The sequence below is a fragment of the Setaria viridis genome, chromosome 7 (genome assembly GCF_005286985.2).
Source record: "Setaria viridis chromosome 7, Setaria_viridis_v4.0, whole genome shotgun sequence".
Classification (NCBI taxonomy): domain Eukaryota; kingdom Viridiplantae; phylum Streptophyta; class Magnoliopsida; order Poales; family Poaceae; genus Setaria; species Setaria viridis.
Window position 1 is genome coordinate 19,125,848 of NC_048269.2, and position 19,754 is coordinate 19,145,601.

Below are 19,754 nucleotides of genomic sequence, written 5' to 3' on the forward strand. Positions count from 1 at the left end.
CATGGAGCATGGGGTAGTAGGTATTTATAGCAGAGAACTAGATACACAGGAGGTTTGAAAGCATCAATAGCAATCTGAAATACGGGTGGCTAATATGATGGACATTAAACGGTGAAAGCAGCTCATTTGTTGTCTAGGTGGAGATCTTTCTGTGCTCCTCGAGAAAAGACAACTGGACCTGGAGCAATGCCATATGACCGCAAAGAGAAAAAGGATTTTGATCCATCAATACGTTTCAACCCTGAAAGATAGCCAATGCACCACATAAGTGTTTTTTATGTAAGCCAAACCACGTATAAATGTTGTCTGACGGAAACACACATGGAATATCACATCTTTTCTTAAACACCAACTGAACTTACTCTGTTTCCACATCTATATGAGTATCAAATCTATGTTAGTTGATCAGTAAATAAGAATATCCCGAATAGACCAATGGATACTCACATCTTGCACAAGTGGATACAGCTGTAAGAAATTACTTAATTCAAATTAGAAAAAACATTTAGGATTTGAACACAAATTAATCAGCAGGTTTTTATAGTTTCACAACAATAAAATATGTCCATAATTCTACGAATCATGTCATTAGGACAACACAGTGTTAACTGTGAAAACTTAAAGAGTCATAAAAACAAGGAAACTATGCACCACTCATATAACAGAACCATGTTATGAGATGAAAATAGCACAAAATGCTGAATACCATCTAGAGGTTTTGCAGCATGGTGCAACGTTGCATCCAAAACCAAGATCTGAACAGGATTTTTTCTAGTTTTTTATCATAACCACTAGCTTAAAATAAATAGGCCCCAACTGTGAATAGGTAGGCCAGCCCATTAATGATGTTTAATTTGCTAGTGGTCAGGTCAGGGTTAGCAGCGTCTAGCAGCAATACAAGCAAAGAAAAATACTAAAGCATATTCCTACAATTATTTGTCACCAGAACCTGTCACTACTATTCTGATAATTAATACACCAATTCAACTTGCTATAGCAAACATCTGTTTCTCAGTGAAAAGGGTTGGAACGTTTGTAGTTGGCTGCATAAAACATGCAGTTAGAGGCTTGCAGGTACAGTTGAGTTCTGAATTGCCTACTTACCTTTAAGTAACTTGACATAGTTGATCTGAAAATGAGTAACTATAAAGATAAAGGAGCAATTGCAAGGCCTGAAATTAGCCATTCATTTGTTTACATATTTCTCCAGTTCGCTTGGAAAAATGGTGATCCCTGTAGATAAGACAAAATCTGGGTAAAAGGTAATTGCAAATAGAAAAGAAAGAAAATTCTGATCAGACCAAAATTCACATCAGGAAAAACAAAGAAGCGAAAGATAATACACAATCATACAACTCACTAGAAATTAGAAAACCCACAATTTTCATTCATCTGTAAGGGTCTGAGCCTCTGAGGGTGTTACAATTTGCAAGTATGAATGAGATCATTTTGTCTAGTGGAGTTGAATGAGATGTCTTTGTTTTATTCAAAGCATGGAACTGTCAGCATGTGACTTAAGTATGAAACATAATTTTTGCTTTTACTTGTAGATAGAGTTGCCAGGATGAGGAAATGCTTTCTATCAGGTCCAGTTTTGCAAACCCACCATCCCACCCAACCCTGAAAATCCCATCCACAGAGAAGGAATCCTGTCCTTCATCAAACAAGCAGAGCTATTTGTTTTCAGTTCATTGAACCAAGACATAATTGCCCAAAAGTAATGCTAATTATTTTCCGTCACTACAGTCTTGTAAAAAAAAACTCTTGAATTATAGCTAGGCTACACCATTCTTCATGAGCAGCCAAAGACATGCAACATGTATAATTGTATCACAATGATTTGAGAGTATCTTCCAGACACAAATAGCTAGCTTTTTCTAGATGTTTAAACAAAATATTTTGCACCTTTGTTAAAACTGTCATGGCCCAGCTTCATAATGATTCCATTCATAACAAGAAGAATTTGCATCCTAACCAGAAAGCATATGCATCCTTTTTACATAATGAGAAAATAAATGTAAAACTGAACCAAGGATCGACCATTATGGAATGATAACCTAATTAGTTTCAGACAGTCTCAGAGCCCACTTTCAGATAAACTGCTACATAGATATATCAAAGGACAAATGTTAAGCAAAGCGAAACCACAGAAGTATGATGTTATCTGCTCCTATGAAACCCATCTTTAGCGGCTTTTCTTCATTAGAACAAAGAGAATGGTACAATGTAAATGACCCAACTTCCCAGTGGGAAAAAGTATATTACAGATAGACTGAGCTTTTGTTAAAAGAAACAATGGGATTAACCATAAACCATCTAGAAACTAAGATCAACAACCATTGATACTTGAAGCAGAGCATATCAAACATCAAACTATGGCAGATAATGACTACACACTTTACAAGAACAGAACTATGCCAACAAAGACAAGTCATGTGTAAATCAATACCTTCAAGTATATCTTTAGCAAGGTCTGCCAGATAATGTTGCGGGCCATAGCATATACTAGTGAGATATTTGCAATAGGTGACACAACAAATAGCCAAACTAAAAATGCACTCTTTCTGTTCCTTTGTGAAAGATGTAGGATCATGTGCAGAAAGATTGGCATAATTTTCCTCCGGAAGGAGAGGCTGGTGTATTGATGTTCCAAGCCAACTGAAATCTATAGGATTCTTGATCTTTTCCAGGCAGGGTAAACCTTGGACTAGAAATGACCAGCAATGAAACGACAAAGATAGCATTTGTTTGCCAAACCCTTCACAAGTTGATCTGAACTCATTATACTTCACTAAATCATGTTTTGCAGAACTTTCTGGACATGAAGGAAAGGTGAACTTAGCCGCAGATAAATACTGCCTCATCTCTCCCTTCATAGATTGAACAAGAAAAAACAATGACTGCCCAGCACCTATTAAAAAATGCGACAGTGGCATCATAAAGGAACATTCAGATAAGAACAGATGGTTCGTAGCTCCAGCAAGTACTAATGAATAAGCTGCTGCAGCTTTGGCCATTCTAATAAGATCATCACTTTTTTCTCCATGCAAACTGCCTGTTTTTAAACTTAGGGCACGAAACCGGTAAGCAGAGGCAAGTGTCATGTAAGCAGTGAAACAGAGATGGTGAAGAGGGTGCAGTATATGTTTTCTCCCTCGAAGTTCCCCTTTCTGCAAATCTCTCATTAAGTTTTCAGAAAGCATGCTTTCAATCATATCACAACAAGCTTTGGCATCATCACCCAATGAGTATTCAGATATTGCTTGTTGCAAGTCATCATCCAAATCCTCAACTGTTGGAGCTGCAACAGCATCCTCTGGTTTATTTAAGTCCCTAGCATCACACTGATAGATAGTCATGGAGAGAAGTGGTCAAGACAGTTTGTTTTTTTTTTGGCAAAAAGTGTAAGTGTTGACAACTAGGAACATGTGCAATAAGCTAAAAATTCTAGTAAAAGTATAAAATGGGCTAAATAAAACATTGGTGTCACTAACTGGTGAAAGTATTATTAACTATTTTCAGAGAAATTTACAACACAGCAGCCAAGCTATGGAATTCAATGGCAGTTTGCTAACAGTTTCCATAACACTCCATGACAATGTGATTGGAAAGTTTTAATTGCTTGTGAACATAGTGCCAACAATAAAGGAAGCACATGAAAAATTGCAAATAAATTATGAGAATATTTTATCCCAGATTGCATTCTTACATTCAAAATAAGATCCACATAAGGTTCTGGTGATGCTATACAACGATTGCAAGAACAAATGAATTTATACTTTAACCACAGATCCGAATGCCTTGCTTCCTGGAAAGAGATGTTATGAGCATGACAAGATAAGTGAATAAAGAATGAAATGCAACCAGTAGAAAAACTTCTTTTCCTCTTTATTGACATTGTATGTTGGACCTCGGATTGGTAACTACTGATAATTTTAACCAAGCTTTACTAAAACAATTAATATGCATTAACTAATCATTAGTGGAAAACACTAGTGATGTGTATGCCAGCATACACCAAAACATCAAAAGAAAAAAGGCTAGCCCAAATTTTGTTTTCCTCTGTGAAAGTGGGGAGAATTTGAAGACAAATCGACAACTTTGTTTTTGCACACGCAAAAGCCTTGTCTTTATAGAACAGATGCAAAGAAACATTAAGTTTTACACCACATAGCAGGCCGAAGTGACTGCTATGAAGTTAAAGACGAATCTGGGAAAAATGCTTAAACTAGTATGCAACAAAGTTTAACATGACATGAGAATTTGCAAATGCAGAATACATTAGTAAGCAGGTATGATTGTTCAAGTCAATATATATCTTTTGCATCAGCAGTGCATGACTAATAAGAGCGCCATATCGAATATTAACAACAGTGGCTCACAAGAAACCACAATAACAAAATTGAGTAATAGTGTTATATGCTTGAATTGGTGAAATATCAGGTGCACAAGAGTAATACCGGTGAACATATGCACAAACTAAATCTCCTCCCTCGGATCCAATCTGAATGGCCCAAGTGACAGGTGGAAATCACCCCATCCCCTTGTCCACCTTTTAATTGGACAATCTAATTGGGCCCTATGTTAGCCCAAAAGGGATAAGAGAACTTCCACCTCCCATGTAGGCCTCTCAGATTAGGTTCAAGAAACATTATTGAGTTTGTGCATGTGTTCACCAATATACTCCTGTCCATCTGATATTTACCCTTGATAATTTTGTTAAACATGGAATAACAGCAGTCACCATATCAAAATGAATTAGTTACGGGCCACCAACGTTCTAAAATTAAGCACAAAAAGAATAATGTATGGCCATCTAAGAAACTAAATACCGGTGCAACTAAAAGTCACCCAAATAGCACACATTACAATGCATTGCACAAGTTAACCTTGATTAAATTCTTCAAAAGAATAATGTATGTTCATCTAATATTTGATCCTGAATATATGATAGTGACTGACTTAATGTGTTGGTAAATTGCAAATATGGGTTCAGCAAAATTCGACAAAAAGTACCTTGGTCTGGAGAAGATCAATGTATGTTATGCAAACTTCATCTCCCTTGATAATTGGTTTTGTGCAACGAACAACAACTCTGGGACCATATTTGCAGAGTGCTAGGAAATAATTAGTGAGAAAAAGTTTAGAATGATGCATTCATATATTGCAACATAGTCAAAAATAATGAAATACCTTTGGTAGAATTTGCTTCCTCATACTGCCAAGTATGCCACTGGAACCAATAACAAACGCAATGATTCAATGTACAATAATAAAGTAATAGCTCAAGTAAAGAAAATAAGTGCTTTCCTAGAAGCTAGAAACCATGCAGCCAAACTATTCAATTTTCATATAATTAGTATCTTTGCAAATACTTGGATCTAACGAACAAAAATAACAGAATTAGATCTTACTCAAAAGATACTTTCACGATACTTTATTTTATCTGGCTTTATGAATATATTACAACAGACTGATGGCCAAAGGTGTGTAAGGGATCCATGTCCAAAAGGACACTTACAGTGATGAGTGACCTGAGTATAAGCATTCGATTATATTCTCTTAGTATATGATGCAAGCAAAAGTTCATCAGGTACTAAACAAAATGGTAATCAGTTTCCTTTACCACATCAGCTGCAACTCCTTTGCTAGCAGGGACTGCCCATGATTTTGATTTGTGTGAAATACAGTCTTCATTCTTTGGAGCCAATACAAACCGGTACGAAGCATTGGGAAAGCAGCTATGGTTGAACCATGAGAAACTTGGGCCATACACAGAAATTCCCATTGCCATCCCTTCACTAAGCTGTACCTCAACACTATTTGTAATCACTGCCCATAATGCCATCCTCTCAACTTTAAGCCCATCGGAGAAGCTAACATAAGTCTCTGCCCTTGATTTTCTAGCAGATGACATCAATAAGCTCCCCTCCAATATCCTCTCAGCAATCTGTTCCCCTTCCTCCAGAGCTTCTTCAATTCCACTTGCTGAAAGTCCACCAATTCTACTGAAGCGGTTGATTTGATCAGATGAAACAAGACCGTGCATCTCAAGCGCATAAAGAAGGCGGAGTGCAGCACGCAAATCACTTGTTCCTTCAGTAACATAGTTAGGGGAGGCTCTCTTGAGGTGCTCCACAAAGAAGCAACATTCACCAGAAGAATAATGCACCAGTGAATCTGAGCTTAAGCACTCTGAGCAGCAGTATCGAACAGAGCAGCATGTAGTGCAAGACATGACACAGGGAGATTGTGGCGGTAATTCGCTGAAGCATGATGAGCAATGGGAGTGGAGGAACACGTCATGTAGGGCGATGGCGTATGGTGCGATTGCCCCAGTTAGGTCCTCCGACATGTTTACAGATTCCCGAGCCCTCATCTCCATTGCCATGCTTCGAAGCTTCCTGACCTGTTACGAGGTTCTGTCTGCAAATAGCATAAAAATGAAAACTTTAAACAAAGAACAGAACTTGGTATTTTCTTTATTTCTCTTTTTATTTCTCCTTTGAAGTAAGTTGTTTCCACCTGAACATCAATCTTGTGCACTCACGCTTATCAGACTTAATTCAGGCCCAACAACTTGAGAAGATAGCCCAATGCTTATCAAAAGTGAACTACTTGATGTCTTGATCCAAAAGTAAGCTAACTACGCTAACTGATGCAGTGATGCTACAACCACCCCAAACACGCGTAAAATAAATTCCAACTTTTTTCCTCCAAAATCCATAGATTCAGCGAAAGAGGAACTGAAGCAAACTAGATCAGGCAAACCACTACAGCATCTATAAGCAGCGGTTGTGTACCAAAAACTGATAAATGCACAGCTGATTTTTGTCCCAATCCACCAATGGCGTCGCTAACTAACTTAGGTCTAGAAACACCAAACCCTTTCCCTAACTAACTTGGGAGAGGCTCTACTTGCCTTTGATCGAACGCAGCACCAGCACCGTCCACGGACGAGTCTGCGACGGAGGCGGATGTCAGGATGTGTAGAGGAGAGAGGAGAGGGACCAAGGTAGCGGCGGCCGCAACCCCCTTGTCGGCCGCAGACTAGCAGTCTCGTTGGAGAGACGGAGACGAGAGAAGATGGGCCGCGAGAGAAGCTGGGCCACAGCCCATCTAAATTTCAGAGAAGCTGGGCCACAGCCAGTCTAATTTCTATTATTTGTACGGCCCATCTAGTTCTGGTCATGGGTAAACTAGGCCCGACGAGCCCGAGCCCGACCATGATCTGGGCTGGATGTGATCCTCGCAGCCACAACACTAACGAGATGTCTAAATTCAAAAACACAAATGCGCAGCAAATTCAAATCAAAATTTGACATATATAATATATAAATATAAACACATGTTACTTTAGAATATTGACATTAATTTGGCAAGGGCCGCGCGAACGCGTACCCCCTCTTCCACAAATTATGACGTCCACTCTCCCGTTTAGGAAGATGGTAAGCCAATGCTCCTCCCAAGTGCAATGGAGGCCATTGATTTAGGCCATAGCTCTTCTTGATCGGCTATCGACCCCGTCCAGGTAAGTGAGTTTGAAGGTGCCCCTTGGTATTGCTTTATTGCTCCCCAGCATCTTCTCCCGGTTTCGTTAGCCGATGCGGTACTATTGCGTCCGCTAAACCGGTGGTCTGCGCCTTGTACTAATTGCGCGGTCAGGACTCATGGTGTTCGTATTGGACTCGGCCTATATCTGCAACTCTGTCAAGGCCCAAGCTATCCCGGCCCGGACGAGCAGCACAAGGGGCCGTTCTGTCCGGCCCAGGTAGAAATTTGTGAGTGAACCTAGCCAACCCACACGGCCGCATTTTTTTTATGTGCTTTTAGTCTGTTTATAAACAAGTTTCCATCAACAAAGACGTGCAATCTCAACCTACAGAAACCAACGGTACAGCACAGGAATTCAGCTTACTTTCAGATTCAGGGGCTTCCAACAAAACTTCAAATCAACCGTCGCTGGTCATTGTGAAAGCAATGAGAATGCAGGACAAGGTGAAGATGATCGTCCCTGCGGCGAAGTCCAGGATAGCCCTCTGGACTTATAAGCCGGCTGAAAAGCTGAAACGGCTGATTTGTTGTGAGAGAAAAATACTGTTCGGTGGCTGATAAGCCGAAGCGAACAGAGACCCTGCTTTTCCTGACCAGCCAGCTCAACGTCTTTTAGCAGGCCCCTGCTTGTCCGAGTCCTTGGCGGCATGGACCAGCCTGCTTTGGACCTCATCAAGCTTGGCCAGCCATCTGGCTCGGCTGGCATCTCAGACGGACCAGATGAAGCCCGTCATCCTCCACAGCAGGACGCCTACGTAGATCGCCACGATGCAGTCCACGCTGTAGTGGTGTCGCTCACGTATCTCCCTTTGCGTGCTGTGCAGGATGAGGAGCCATATCACGACGGAGATCCAGCCCCCATATGCTTCCTGTGAGCGTGAAACAGATGGAAATGGAGTTGGTATGACTTGAAATTTAGAAGTGGTTAATATGATATGTGAGGAAAGGTAGTAGACAGATCAGAATGAATTGGTGGCCTTTGAAAGGTAGTTTGGTTTCTAATACAAGAGGACATATGGAAAGTGTAGCACATACCGTCCATGCCATTGCAGTAAGAACAGCAACAAGCATGTGTCCACTGTACATAAGGTCATTGCAACCACCACTAGCTTTCTTCAACAGATGGTACCATGATGGACCTTCTCCAGGAATCGGTCTCAAAATATCTACCAGGAAGCTCATCCGTCCCCAGTCAGGCCTATATTCATCTGGATAAGCTTGAACAGCAGCTGTAAAAGTATATAAGAATACTTTAGTCTCCACCACCGTACAAAACTGAATAACTGATATACCTGTTAGGTGATATGACAAATGAACTAACCATATGCCATGTCATGTGTTATGACTCTACGAATAGCATTTGAATCAGAAGCATATGGAACATAGTATTTTTGTGCCCAAGGATGAGGATGCTGAGGTATTTGATAACGAGCTGCAGCACACCATGGTCTTGCAGATGGAAGAATAGTAGCAATGAATGTTATTGTCCGAAGAAAACGACCAATTGCCATAGTGAACATATATCTTGTGGCTATACCAAGACCAGGAGCTTTGATGCAGTCAAACAGAACTGAGAACCCCAGCATGATAAACAACATCAAATAATGGTGAAGAGTGATAACATGAGCTGAGTAGATTGACAATGCTTTGAGGGAGCTTCTCGTTCAGTGATAGAAGCAGCCATTGACCAGTGTCAGGAAGCGGTGCAGCAGATCTGTTAAAACCAGCAGACTTTAGTTTACAAGAATTTCTGTAGATTTAGAATTCAAGTATGTATATGTGGACCAGGAGTGAGTGCACACAACTAAACTACATAGAGAAGGTCGAAGTTGAAAAAGGCAGTATTGCTACTGTCTCCTTATCAGTGGGAAGCCAAGCTCTGTCCTCTTGGGGTCCTCTTGAGTGGAGCTCTTATCTGACTAGAAAGCCATTCAAAACTTTATCGAAGAACCAGCGTTTATCGAAGAAGCCAGTTTATAACCCCTAAACAAAATAGGAAGAGGAGTACTTCACTATACAGAGGCTGGGTTGTGTTCACAAAGTATCATAAATGCAATAATAAATTACAATTAGATGTAAACCATGGCCAAATAAACTAGTAAATGTGAGAATCCCATCAAAACAGAGTTGTCTGAATTTATTACATGTATTCTTGCTAGCATAGGACTAAACTGTGTTGGGTTAGATTTTGAGAGCAATGCATATGCCTAAGGAATCTACTAAGCCCCAAGCTCTAGTGATGATTATGCCTTCCTTACCCACTAAACCTCTTGATGCTCCTAGTATATCCCAAAGATAATTGATGCTTTACTTGAACTTTAATCTTTTTAGAGTGCCAATTGCCGTTAAATCAGAACAGGATCAAGCAGTCAGTTATCACACACTCACAATATCAGCAGACTTAATCTAGCTAGTCAATAGCAACAATGAATCAACAAGGTTCCATTTAAACAATTGCACAGACGCCTATCACCACGAATGCTACTTTCTGCTGCAATCAGCCTATTGATGTGTAATCCTAGACAATATTTTGAGCACGTTATCTTCTATACCAATACTTTGAGCAGTTTAAATCTCAGCCTCGCAGCTTCAACTATTTCGCACACTCACTAACAAAACCCCCTAAAGCTCGCCAATACAAGCAAAACTCTGCAAGATCACACCATATTTCCACGAATAACTCTAAACCCGTATGTTTCAACACGACCTACCAAAACAAAGTTTGCAGCTCAAAAGCTAAAATCTCTCCGAAATCCAGCGAGCCTTGGCCCCCAAAGCACCTCAATAGGTGAGGAAAACGATGACACGCCGGCTGCGCCCCGGTTCCCCAGAAAGACAAGAAGCACCGACCTGTGCCACTGGAGCGCCATTACGGCGGAGACGAAGCGGACGGAGATGGCTTCGCAGAGGAAGGCGGCGAGCATGAAGGCGATGGATCCCAGGAAGGGCAGCGCGGCGCGCAGCTCGGCGGACAAGTGGCGATAGAACGGGGCGCGCGCGGCCGCCGCCAGCGCCGCCCAGAGCGCAGGCTGCAGCCGGTCGTGCCACGCCGGCGAGAGGTCCACGCCCACGTACGCCAGCACCGCGATGCCCAGCCCGCCGAAGCCGAGGAGCCGCCGGGTCGAGGCCTGCGGCGGCTTCGGCCTCGGTGCCCTCGCCTTCGCCATGGCCGGATCGCCCGCGAGGGTCGTCGAGAGGTCACTTGGTCATGGACTGGTGTCTAGGCATGCGAGTGGTTCTAGTCGACTGATTAATTACGATGACTATATTTATCCTCCCAAATTATTTATTTATATAGAATACTATTTTAGTTTATTTTATCAACTTTTTTATCGATTAAATGAACCATGACCGGACACCGGAGTCGGGGACGCTCAAAGCTAGGAGCTCCGACCTCCGAGTGCTATGTTGGGCTTGGGTGGGCTCGGGCCCGAGCCTACACAACCCAAAACTAGATTTTACGGGCTTTCTTGGTCACATTGCATCGATTATTTGAGCACCACAAGATGGTTTCAAATAAAAAAGTTTGAATCGTAGATTTCATTGAAATCGACAATTACCGTTTATCTTCGTCCGAGTTCACATGAAAAGATTATGATTTTTTAAGATATGTGCTGCTCAAAGAAGGAAAATTTCGCCAATTTAATTAGGTGTAGGGTGGTCTAAGTTAAATTCCGCTGTTTCAATTAGCTATAGCGATATAGAATTGTAATTTTTTAAGAATATATGTTTTTGCAAAACACTAAAATAAAAAAATAAAAAAGAAAAAATTCGACGGGCATAGACGCTCTTGCACTCGACATCAGCTGCTTCCAAGCTCCTGCCCGTGCTTTAGGCCTGCCACTGGAGAGGGTACGGGCAAACCTACTCTTGTTCACACCCAAATTCAAATAATTATCATCTACTCCTTACCCTCCTCAATCCCATTCATATCCAATAGATAATTAACTTTGTGCTACGTATGTATACTTATCCAATTAATTAATTATGTCCTTCCGATACCCTACCCTCTCTATTTATACCTGTACCCCTCAATTGATAATTGATTAATAGAGAGGGTACGGATACCCAGCGGTGGGCCTACCGTGCTTTGGGCGGCAGGCCTCGTCCGTCGTCGTCGTCGGTCGGCCGGTGGGCCTCGCCGCGCGTTCGTTGGTGGTCTGGGCTCCTCCTGCTGTGTTGTCAGGCCCAACCCCAACAGCCGTTTCTGTTGGTGGGCTGGCCCATCAAGAGCCCAACTCCGTAGCCATCAGCATCGCTGCTGCTTGTGCTTCTCCGGTTCTCCCCAAGCTCCGGCCGTTTCCAGACTTGCAGCCGCGCCTGCGCCGTCTCTCTCGGTCTCACTCCCATAAACCCCCAAAACCTCTCCCGGCGGCGCCCCCAGCCCGCCCCCCCCAATGGCGGTGGAGAAATCCGGCGGCGCTGCCGCCTCCTCCTCCTCCTCCACCGCCGCCATGGACCGCTTCCAGAAGATCGTCCTCAGCTGGGACTACCTCCGCCTCGTCGCCGAATCCAAGGTACACGCATCGACCCCGCCCACGCCCACGCCCACATCCACCTGCCCGCCGAACCACCCGTAACGACGAGCTTATCAAAAACCCTAACCTTCTCTTGCTTTGGGGCAGGGCGGCAAGCAGGCGAAGGGGCTGCAGCGCGTGAAGGACACGTACAAGTCGGTGGCCGACTACCTCGGCGTCTTCGAGCCGCTGCTCTTCGAGGAGGTCAAGGCGCAGATCGTCCGGGGGCGCAGCGACGAGGAGGAAGAAGGTAAGGGCGCGGGCGCCTGGGCTGCGCTGCGCTTCTCTCTCGCCGCCGCCCGTTGTTTGCTCTGATTTCGCTGGTGGGTTTGTTAATTTGGATTCTTAATTCGTGGCTTTGCCTCGTGTGGGTGTATGCAGATGCTGGGCTCGACTGGCAGAGGGTGGCGGTGGGCTTGTGCGCGGAATCCGAGGGGTTCCATAAGTTCTCCATGGCGGTGGAGAACGATTTTCGGGAGAATGTGGGGGAGAATGACCTAGTGCTGCTCTCCAAGGAGAAAGTAAGTGCTGTGCAAGTAAATTCGGCAGTTTAGCTGGTCCTTTTATGCAAGCATCAAGGTACTAACTACTGACAATTTGATGGGAGGAAATGTCTCGTAAGTCAAACTATTTTGTTATATAAAGTCAAAACTATTGTTTTGTAGGTGGCTATGTGCATAATAGTTGAAAAATCGTAAACCAGGCATTCTCTAGATTTGTGTTCCTTAGGGGCAGTATTACCTTTAGGTACTTAGTTCTTACCTTTTGGGCATTTTTTTCTAGGAACAGAGCAAAATGTGCCATAAGTTATGTGCAGTGCTTACTCATATGATGAACTGGTGAATTGCCAAGTACATGTATTATACTCATGATGAACTGGTTGTGCCTGCACTTTTGCAGTTTGAGGAGGGAGTGACCCCTACTGCGTACGCCTTTGCATTGGTGGAACAGCGTGGTGGTAGTGCAACTATTTCTCTTAGAGCTTTTCTGGCAGGCGAAATTCAAAATCTGAATGTTTCCAAGCCTGTGAACGCTCCAAGGCTGCAGCGTTTTGCTTCCATTTTGGCAGCTGAGAGCAGCACCCTGTGGATATTGAAGGTGTGTCAAAATTGTTCTGAGACAAGCTCCTGAGTTTTCATGCCAGCATTGTTTATTGACAGCATGTACTACTTGATTTGGCATTTTCTGGTAAAAATTTTCAGGTCTGCAGCTTGTCAACTATAATGCGGGAGTTCACAGCTATGCATTCTGTAGCTTCTCTTCCTTTTAAGGACTCGATTCTTTCAGCTGCTGAGAAGCATAAGGATGGTGATGATCAAAGTCGTGCGTGGAATGTCCCTCAGCCACTTATGGATCACCTCAAAGCAAATCTTAATGATTCACAGCTAGAGGCAGTCAATGTGAGCATCCTTTGTCATTTTTGGTATTGTTCATATATCTATTGTATCTAATATCTGTTTTAAAGGCTGCGACTCTGATATATTACTGTACTGTCTCTAGGCAGGTCTTTCGCGCAGATCATTTGTTCTTATTCAGGTTTGTTATGTTTTCACTACTACCATTGAATTTGCATTGTTATTGTTTACCTACCTTGGTTATGAAAGTACTGTAATTATCTTAGCAGTCTTTAGATATTTGTTTTTTGTTTAGAAGGCTATGCAGATACAACACATTACACTACTTAGTTTTTGTCCTAGGACACATTAAGGAGTTAAGAGTAATGTGCAATTTACTGATTTATGTACTTGTAACTGTTGATTTGCAGGGTCCTCCAGGAACTGGAAAGACTCAAACTATCCTTGGACTCCTCAGTGCTGTTCTCCATTCTGCTCCTGCAAGAATGAAGACAAAGTAACAAAATACTTGTTTATTCGTTTTTCAGTGTATGGAATAGTAATTCTATTTTTGAGGATAGATAAATCATCATGTTTAAAAAATGAGAGGAGATAGAACTGAAATATGAAGTTTGACTGAATTTTTTGAAAGCATATCCACCCTTTTTTTTTCCCTCTGCACATTCTTCATTCATAGCTAAACTTGGCACATGCATCTTGTATTCTTTTTGATCCTGTAATGCAGAGGAGGATTTGATGTTCAAAGGCATGGACCAGAGCTGGACATTGATGGCAAGTATGTTGAAAATTGCAGATTTCCTAGTTAATTTCTGTCATATTTATTTCGACTTTTGGCATCGAAATTGGGAGCATAAAAAGCTGAGTAAGAATGTCTAACAGCCTCAATATTATTAGTTTTCCTTGCAGTTTTGAAATGCTCCATCCTTAACTTATTTTTCTTATAGTTCTGCATGGTTGTTTAAGTCACTAGAAATTCCTTAGTTTTTGACATTTCTCTTATTTTTTGGATATCTTAAATCCACTAAATGGAACTAGGCCTTGTTGGAAGGATATGACTATTGTTACTTTACACATGACACCATCTTCTGTAACCATCTTTAATATCTAACTGGTGCTATATGGAAACTGATAAGAATATGATTTTTCAGTATACTACTGGTTCCATTTTTACATGCACAGTACTACTGCAATTTTTTCTTGGTGCTAATATTGTGAATTTCACATGACAGGTATGCACACTGGGTAAAAGCATCTCCTTGGTTACTTGGTGCAAACCCTAGAGATTTGATTATGCCTGTCGATGGTGATGATGGTTTTTACCCCACTGGAAATGAACTGGTACTCTTCTGTTCTGTGTACTTGCTAAAATTGGTCCTGGTGCCTTGATTATTTTACCCCTTACAAGGCAAAAAAAATTCTTTATAGAAACCTGAAGTTGTAAGTTCCAGTCGCAAGTATCGGGCCCATGTGTTGGTCTGTGCTCCATCCAACTCAGCACTCGATGAGATTGTGTTACGTGTTCTTAACACAGGTAAATGTTTCGGTGCTAAGTTATCCAATACATATACTATGCTCCCAAAACCTTTTTCACTTTTTGCATCTTATGCATTTTGTCACTAAGTGGACTATACCATTAGCATGCATTATTTTTTTGCTCACAAATCATTAGGATGCATCATGAGCAAATTAAGAAATGAAATAATGCTTCGTTTTTTAGGAATTCGAGATGAAAATAACAACACTTACAACCCTAAAATTGTGCGCATTGGAGTGAAGGCACATCATTCTGTTAAAGCAGTTTCTATGGATTACCTGGTACGTGATTTAAGCTGCAAAGCATTTTCTGTCTAACTTAACTTCTAGCAACTACAATGAGTCCATGCCTTTGCAGATACAACAAAAACTTTCTGGTGTAGATCGCACATTAGATGGTGGGAGACGAGGGGCTGGCGAATATGATCGGATTAGAGCTTCAATACTGGACGAAGCGGCCATTGTACGTCATCTGCTATTGTAGTAGTAGAGTTTATCTATTATAATTTGTTCTCATTGTGAAGCAAAATTTGTAGGTATTTTCTACTCTGAGTTTCAGTGGATCATCAATTTTCAGCAGGATGAGCCGTGCTTTTGATGTTGTTATAATTGATGAAGCTGCACAAGCAGTGAGGATATCTTTTAAACGTTGCTTTTATTATGGAGCATTTACATTATTAACTGGGATATTGGCATATCCTCTAAGCCTCTATTTTAAGTAATATTTCTGAACTTTACCTTATATTCTTGTTTTTCAGGTGGAACCTGCAACTCTTATACCCTTGGTCCATGGGTGCAGACAAATTTTTCTTGTATGTTGTCCACTTTCGCATTTGTTTCTACACATTTTTTTCTTTTCTTTAAGCATTTCGCTCCCCCTTATGCAATATGTATATTATTCATTGGTACAGTACCTTATTATACGATAGAAGTCAGGCACCGCACATGATATTTTGAATATATCCTCTTCTCAGGGTTGTAGTACATATAGGAACATTTCTCTCTCTGGGCTTATGTCCACATCATGCTTTCATTTCTTTGGTGTGCGTGTGTCCAGTCTCACCATTTTGCTCAATTTCTATCACTTAAAAAGTGTTATATTAGTATCTTGGCTCATGAGTGCACTGACTATAGCTTTCGTTAGTGATTCACTATAGCATTCACTGTCTCTCCTAATATCCTAATCAGGTTGGTGACCCAGTTCAGTTGCCCGCAACAGTCATTTCATCAACTGCTCAGAAATTGGGGTAAGATGATCCTTATTTTCTTTATACTGTTCCAAATTGTTCAGGTGCTGTAATTGCTAAGGTGATGCTCTTTTTATCTGTTAGATATGGAACAAGCTTGTTCAAAAGATTTCAAGGTGCTGGTTTTCCAGTGCAAATGCTTAAAATTCAGTATCGCATGCATCCAGAGGTAAATCTCCCATCCTCAGCAGCTCAATCTTTCTTAAGCCGGAAACTGGAATGGTTTTTGTAATTCATTATTCACTCAAACAGATTAGTATCTTCCCTTCAAAAGAATTTTATGAAGGGGTACTACAAGATGGAGAGGGTCTCAGCAAGAAACGCCCATGGCATTCCTACACCTGCTTCGGACCATTTTGTTTCTTTGATGTTGATGGTGTTGAATCCCAGCCACCTGGAAGTGGTTCTTGGGTGAATCAGGATGAAGTGGAATTTATAACTCTCCTATATCATCAACTGGCAATGCGCTATCCAGAACTCAAATCTAGTTCTGAAGTGGCTGTGATATCACCGTACAGGCAGCAGATGAAATTATTGAGGGACAATTTTCGGTTGACCTTTGGGGATCAATCAAAGGAAGTGATAGATGTAAACACTGTTGATGGATTCCAGGTAACAAACTCATATGTATTTCATGAATGGAATTTCTTTACTTGTCGGCTCTGTGCCTCGTATATTCTTGCAAGTATCAGTGATGTTGTATCTCACTGGTTGTATTTAGGGCCGTGAAAGAGAGGTAGTCATTTTTACATGCGTAAGATGCAACAAGGAGCAAAAAATTGGGTTTGTTTCTGATTTTCGGCGAATGAATGTTGCCATCACAAGAGCTAGGTCTGCTGTACTGGTAACTGCCTCTTCTCCAAGCTTTAAACTTTTTTTCTTTAATATTTTGTTTTGCACTATCTGCAGACTGCAGTAACATTGGTACCATCTTATGCATGATACTCATGGCAAGTCTGCACTCAAGGTCTCAACTCAGAGATATTAGCAGGTTATAAATGTAATAATTAAGGAGCTAGGAGGTTACAAATTTAATTATTAAAGGTTACAGTTTAATAATTAAGGAGCTATGTGGCCTAACAAGATATATACAGAATGGTCCAGATTCTCTTGCATGCATCCATACATGTATAAGCAGCTTGTTCAAGGATGCTGTTTAATTGTTCATGGTTGCATCCATCTTCAAGATTTAGCTGACATTTAGAAACCCACTTTCTTTGCTCATGTTTTGTTATACACTTACACTTGGGTCGTTTACTTGTAATTCCAAATATTAATCTGCATACCACAGGTTGTAGGTTCCGCTTCAACCCTGCAGAAAGATGAGCACTGGAACAATCTTGTCGAGAGTGCCAAAGAGCGAAACCGCTACTTCAAGGTGCGATTGCGATGGGCTACTCTTGTTTCTCAGCTTGAAAGAGCAAAAACATCTGGATGAATCCAAATTTTGCATATCTTGCAGGTTCCCAAGCCATTCGGTGCATTCTTTGCTGAGGATAACCTGGAGACCATGGCGGTGAAACCACAGAAGGATCCTCGTCCTCCTGAGCAGAATACTGAAGTGATGGAAGGAATGAATGAAGCAGCGATGGGGCGGGAGTTTGATGCTGCCGACCAAGCAGATGCAGGGGATGACGACGATGCTGATATGGATGCTGATGATGGAGGTGGCGATGACTGATTGTAGGATGCCATAGAGGTGTGGCCTGGGATAGAGCAATTGTGTTAGAGAACTGGTACATATAAAGGATATTAGGGTTTTCTTGGGTGGATATGGATGTTGACGAGGCTTGAAAACAGAAATTTGGAGCAGCTATTCTTTTTGTCTTAATCCAATTTTGGGAGGAAGAGATGTCCGGATGCTTAAGTTACACTACGAACATTACTCGTTTATGAGACTGTAGACGTGTCAGATACATCTTTCTTGCGTACGTTTTCCACGTCGCATTTGTGCACCTCAGAAATCAGTTTGCCATGCCTTAGAGAAATAATACAAGTTTATTTTGAGGAAGCAGAATGGCAGGCGTCACGTGCCGCTGCACCTGCACATGTAACCGTGAGTCATGACCTTAAAAGGGAGTCAAGAGTGTCCATCAGCCAAACAACAGAATTTAAGCACACAGACAACAAGTGGCGGCGCTCTCGTGAGTGATGATGTTTTTGAGTATGAGGTGAAGAGTGTTTTGTGGGATTGGGAGGCACCGGAATTCCTGGCTGTAGAAGGCGGTACTGAGCCACTGTCCATTAACCCATGCTAACCTGCAGTTCCATTGGATGAGACGATAGACAGGTGCCAGTACTCCGATAGACATCTCTAGGCTGTGACACCAAATCACAACTACGGAGACGTTGGCTTCCCCTTCCTTACGCCGCTGCTCCATGTAGCATTGGAATTGATTGTTCTTTTAGATGGACAGGCATGATGGGTCTTCACCTTCAGCTTCTTTACGCCAAGTCGATACCCAAATGGGAGGACCCCCTCCAGATAGTCGCACCACCATTGGCCGGCGCTCTCCTCCAACGAACCTTTGCGCATTGGCCTCCATGCCATCGAGCATTTCCATATCCTCCTGATCACCATTGTTATGTCCTTCCAGCTCTGTTTATGAAAATCATGTCATTACGAATTAGCCAATGGATTGTGTCCTTGTTATCCGGAACCCCTAGCTAATGCTATTTTACTTTTGCAACCGTCATAATTAATGTGTAAGGTCACGCCCTGCTTTTATCCCAGATTCACGGTTCAACAACCTGTTCAATGCCAAATGTCTCCATGGCTCCCAAGAGTATGGGGAAGCAAGAGCTCTGCCCAATCACTACTAGAAAGAAATACTAGAAATATGAACATTTGTCCTTAACGTCAGTACCGGACAGCTTTTCATCCGGTACTAACGGGCGAAATTAGTACTGGTATAATTTCTCGATCCTCGGAGGTTTTAGTACCGGTCAGTGTTATTACCCAGTACTAAAAGGCCTCGACCATTTAGTATCGAGCAATAATACCAGTACCCCGTAAAGTACCATTTAGTACCGGTCAATAACACCAATCAGTACTAAACATTTAATACCGATAGGCCTCTCCACGGGTTACCTCAAAAGGAAAATATTACCGGTCAGGCGTCCGGTAATAAAGGGTTACTGACCGGTACTAAAAGTCACTTCCCAGCAGTGAATGGTGGAGCTAGAAAAAAAATATGCACCAATTCACACCGCATGTACATTACTATGGTAGAAAAAAATGTAGCACAAAATTAAAGGAGTAATAACACAACCTCAAATTTGAAGAACAAATTTGCAAATACGCTATACATTGTAAAATACAAAACATATTGCGGATCGTCTGATATTGCTTTGTGTAGTACTGCCAGCTGCCGCTCCTCCTCTATGTGCTCGCAGCTCGCGCAGTCGGCCGCCAACACTACTGCCGCGCTTCAAGACCTTAGAAGGGAGTCAAGACTGTCCATCAGCCAAGCAACAGAATGAGCGCGCACAAACAAAAAAGCGTGGATGAGCCAAGACGCCGTTGTGCATGAGGTGAAGAGTGTGTA

At 41.9% G+C, this 19,754-nt stretch overlaps 2 protein-coding genes, 1 non-coding gene and 1 pseudogene across 9 annotated transcripts; 1 reads left to right on the top strand and 3 right to left on the bottom strand.

The window, feature by feature from the left end:
* Window positions 1-99: 99 nt before the first annotated feature.
* LOC117864980 (protein SET DOMAIN GROUP 41) lies at window positions 100-7,081 on the bottom strand. Of its 7 annotated transcripts, XR_004642416.2 has the most exons (9): window positions 6,923-7,081; window positions 5,627-6,426; window positions 5,194-5,233; window positions 5,017-5,117; window positions 3,710-3,808; window positions 2,450-3,344; window positions 1,105-1,233; window positions 363-468; window positions 100-241 (listed from the first exon to the last, which is right to left on the bottom strand). XR_004642416.2 is itself a non-coding variant. In XM_034749040.2 (7 exons), the coding sequence occupies exons 2-7, from the start codon at window positions 6,389-6,391 to the stop codon at window positions 1,187-1,189; spliced, it is 1,947 nt and encodes a 648-aa protein (XP_034604931.1). In that variant the 5' UTR covers window positions 6,392-6,426; window positions 6,923-7,081; the 3' UTR covers window positions 332-1,186. The 7 variants fall into 7 exon arrangements, 3 of the variants coding, with proteins under 3 accessions (XP_034604931.1, XP_072151178.1, XP_034604933.1); XR_004642414.2 differs by having other exon boundaries at window positions 363-1,233; XR_004642413.2 differs by lacking the exon at window positions 363-468 and having other exon boundaries at window positions 102-241.
* A 298-nt stretch (window positions 7,082-7,379) lies between these two features.
* Window positions 7,380-7,539, bottom strand: LOC117866039 (U1 spliceosomal RNA). The gene has a single exon (XR_004642738.1). It is a non-coding gene; the product is annotated as a U1 spliceosomal RNA (small nuclear RNA).
* Window positions 7,540-7,786: 247 nt separating this feature from the next.
* On the bottom strand, window positions 7,787-10,790 carry LOC117864981 (protein PHLOEM UNLOADING MODULATOR-like; annotated as a pseudogene).
* A 1,071-nt stretch (window positions 10,791-11,861) lies between these two features.
* Window positions 11,862-18,082, top strand: LOC117864491 (probable helicase MAGATAMA 3). Its single transcript, XM_034748616.2, has 20 exons — window positions 11,862-12,071; window positions 12,180-12,321; window positions 12,453-12,592; window positions 12,972-13,169; window positions 13,274-13,471; window positions 13,572-13,607; window positions 13,837-13,922; window positions 14,151-14,201; window positions 14,656-14,764; window positions 14,852-14,957; window positions 15,144-15,241; window positions 15,318-15,422; window positions 15,496-15,588; window positions 15,718-15,771; window positions 16,148-16,206; window positions 16,291-16,375; window positions 16,459-16,818; window positions 16,928-17,050; window positions 17,498-17,584; window positions 17,669-18,082. The coding sequence occupies exons 1-20, from the start codon at window positions 11,952-11,954 to the stop codon at window positions 17,885-17,887; spliced, it is 2,469 nt and encodes an 822-aa protein (XP_034604507.1). The 5' UTR covers window positions 11,862-11,951; the 3' UTR covers window positions 17,888-18,082.
* Window positions 18,083-19,754: the final 1,672 nt, after the last annotated feature.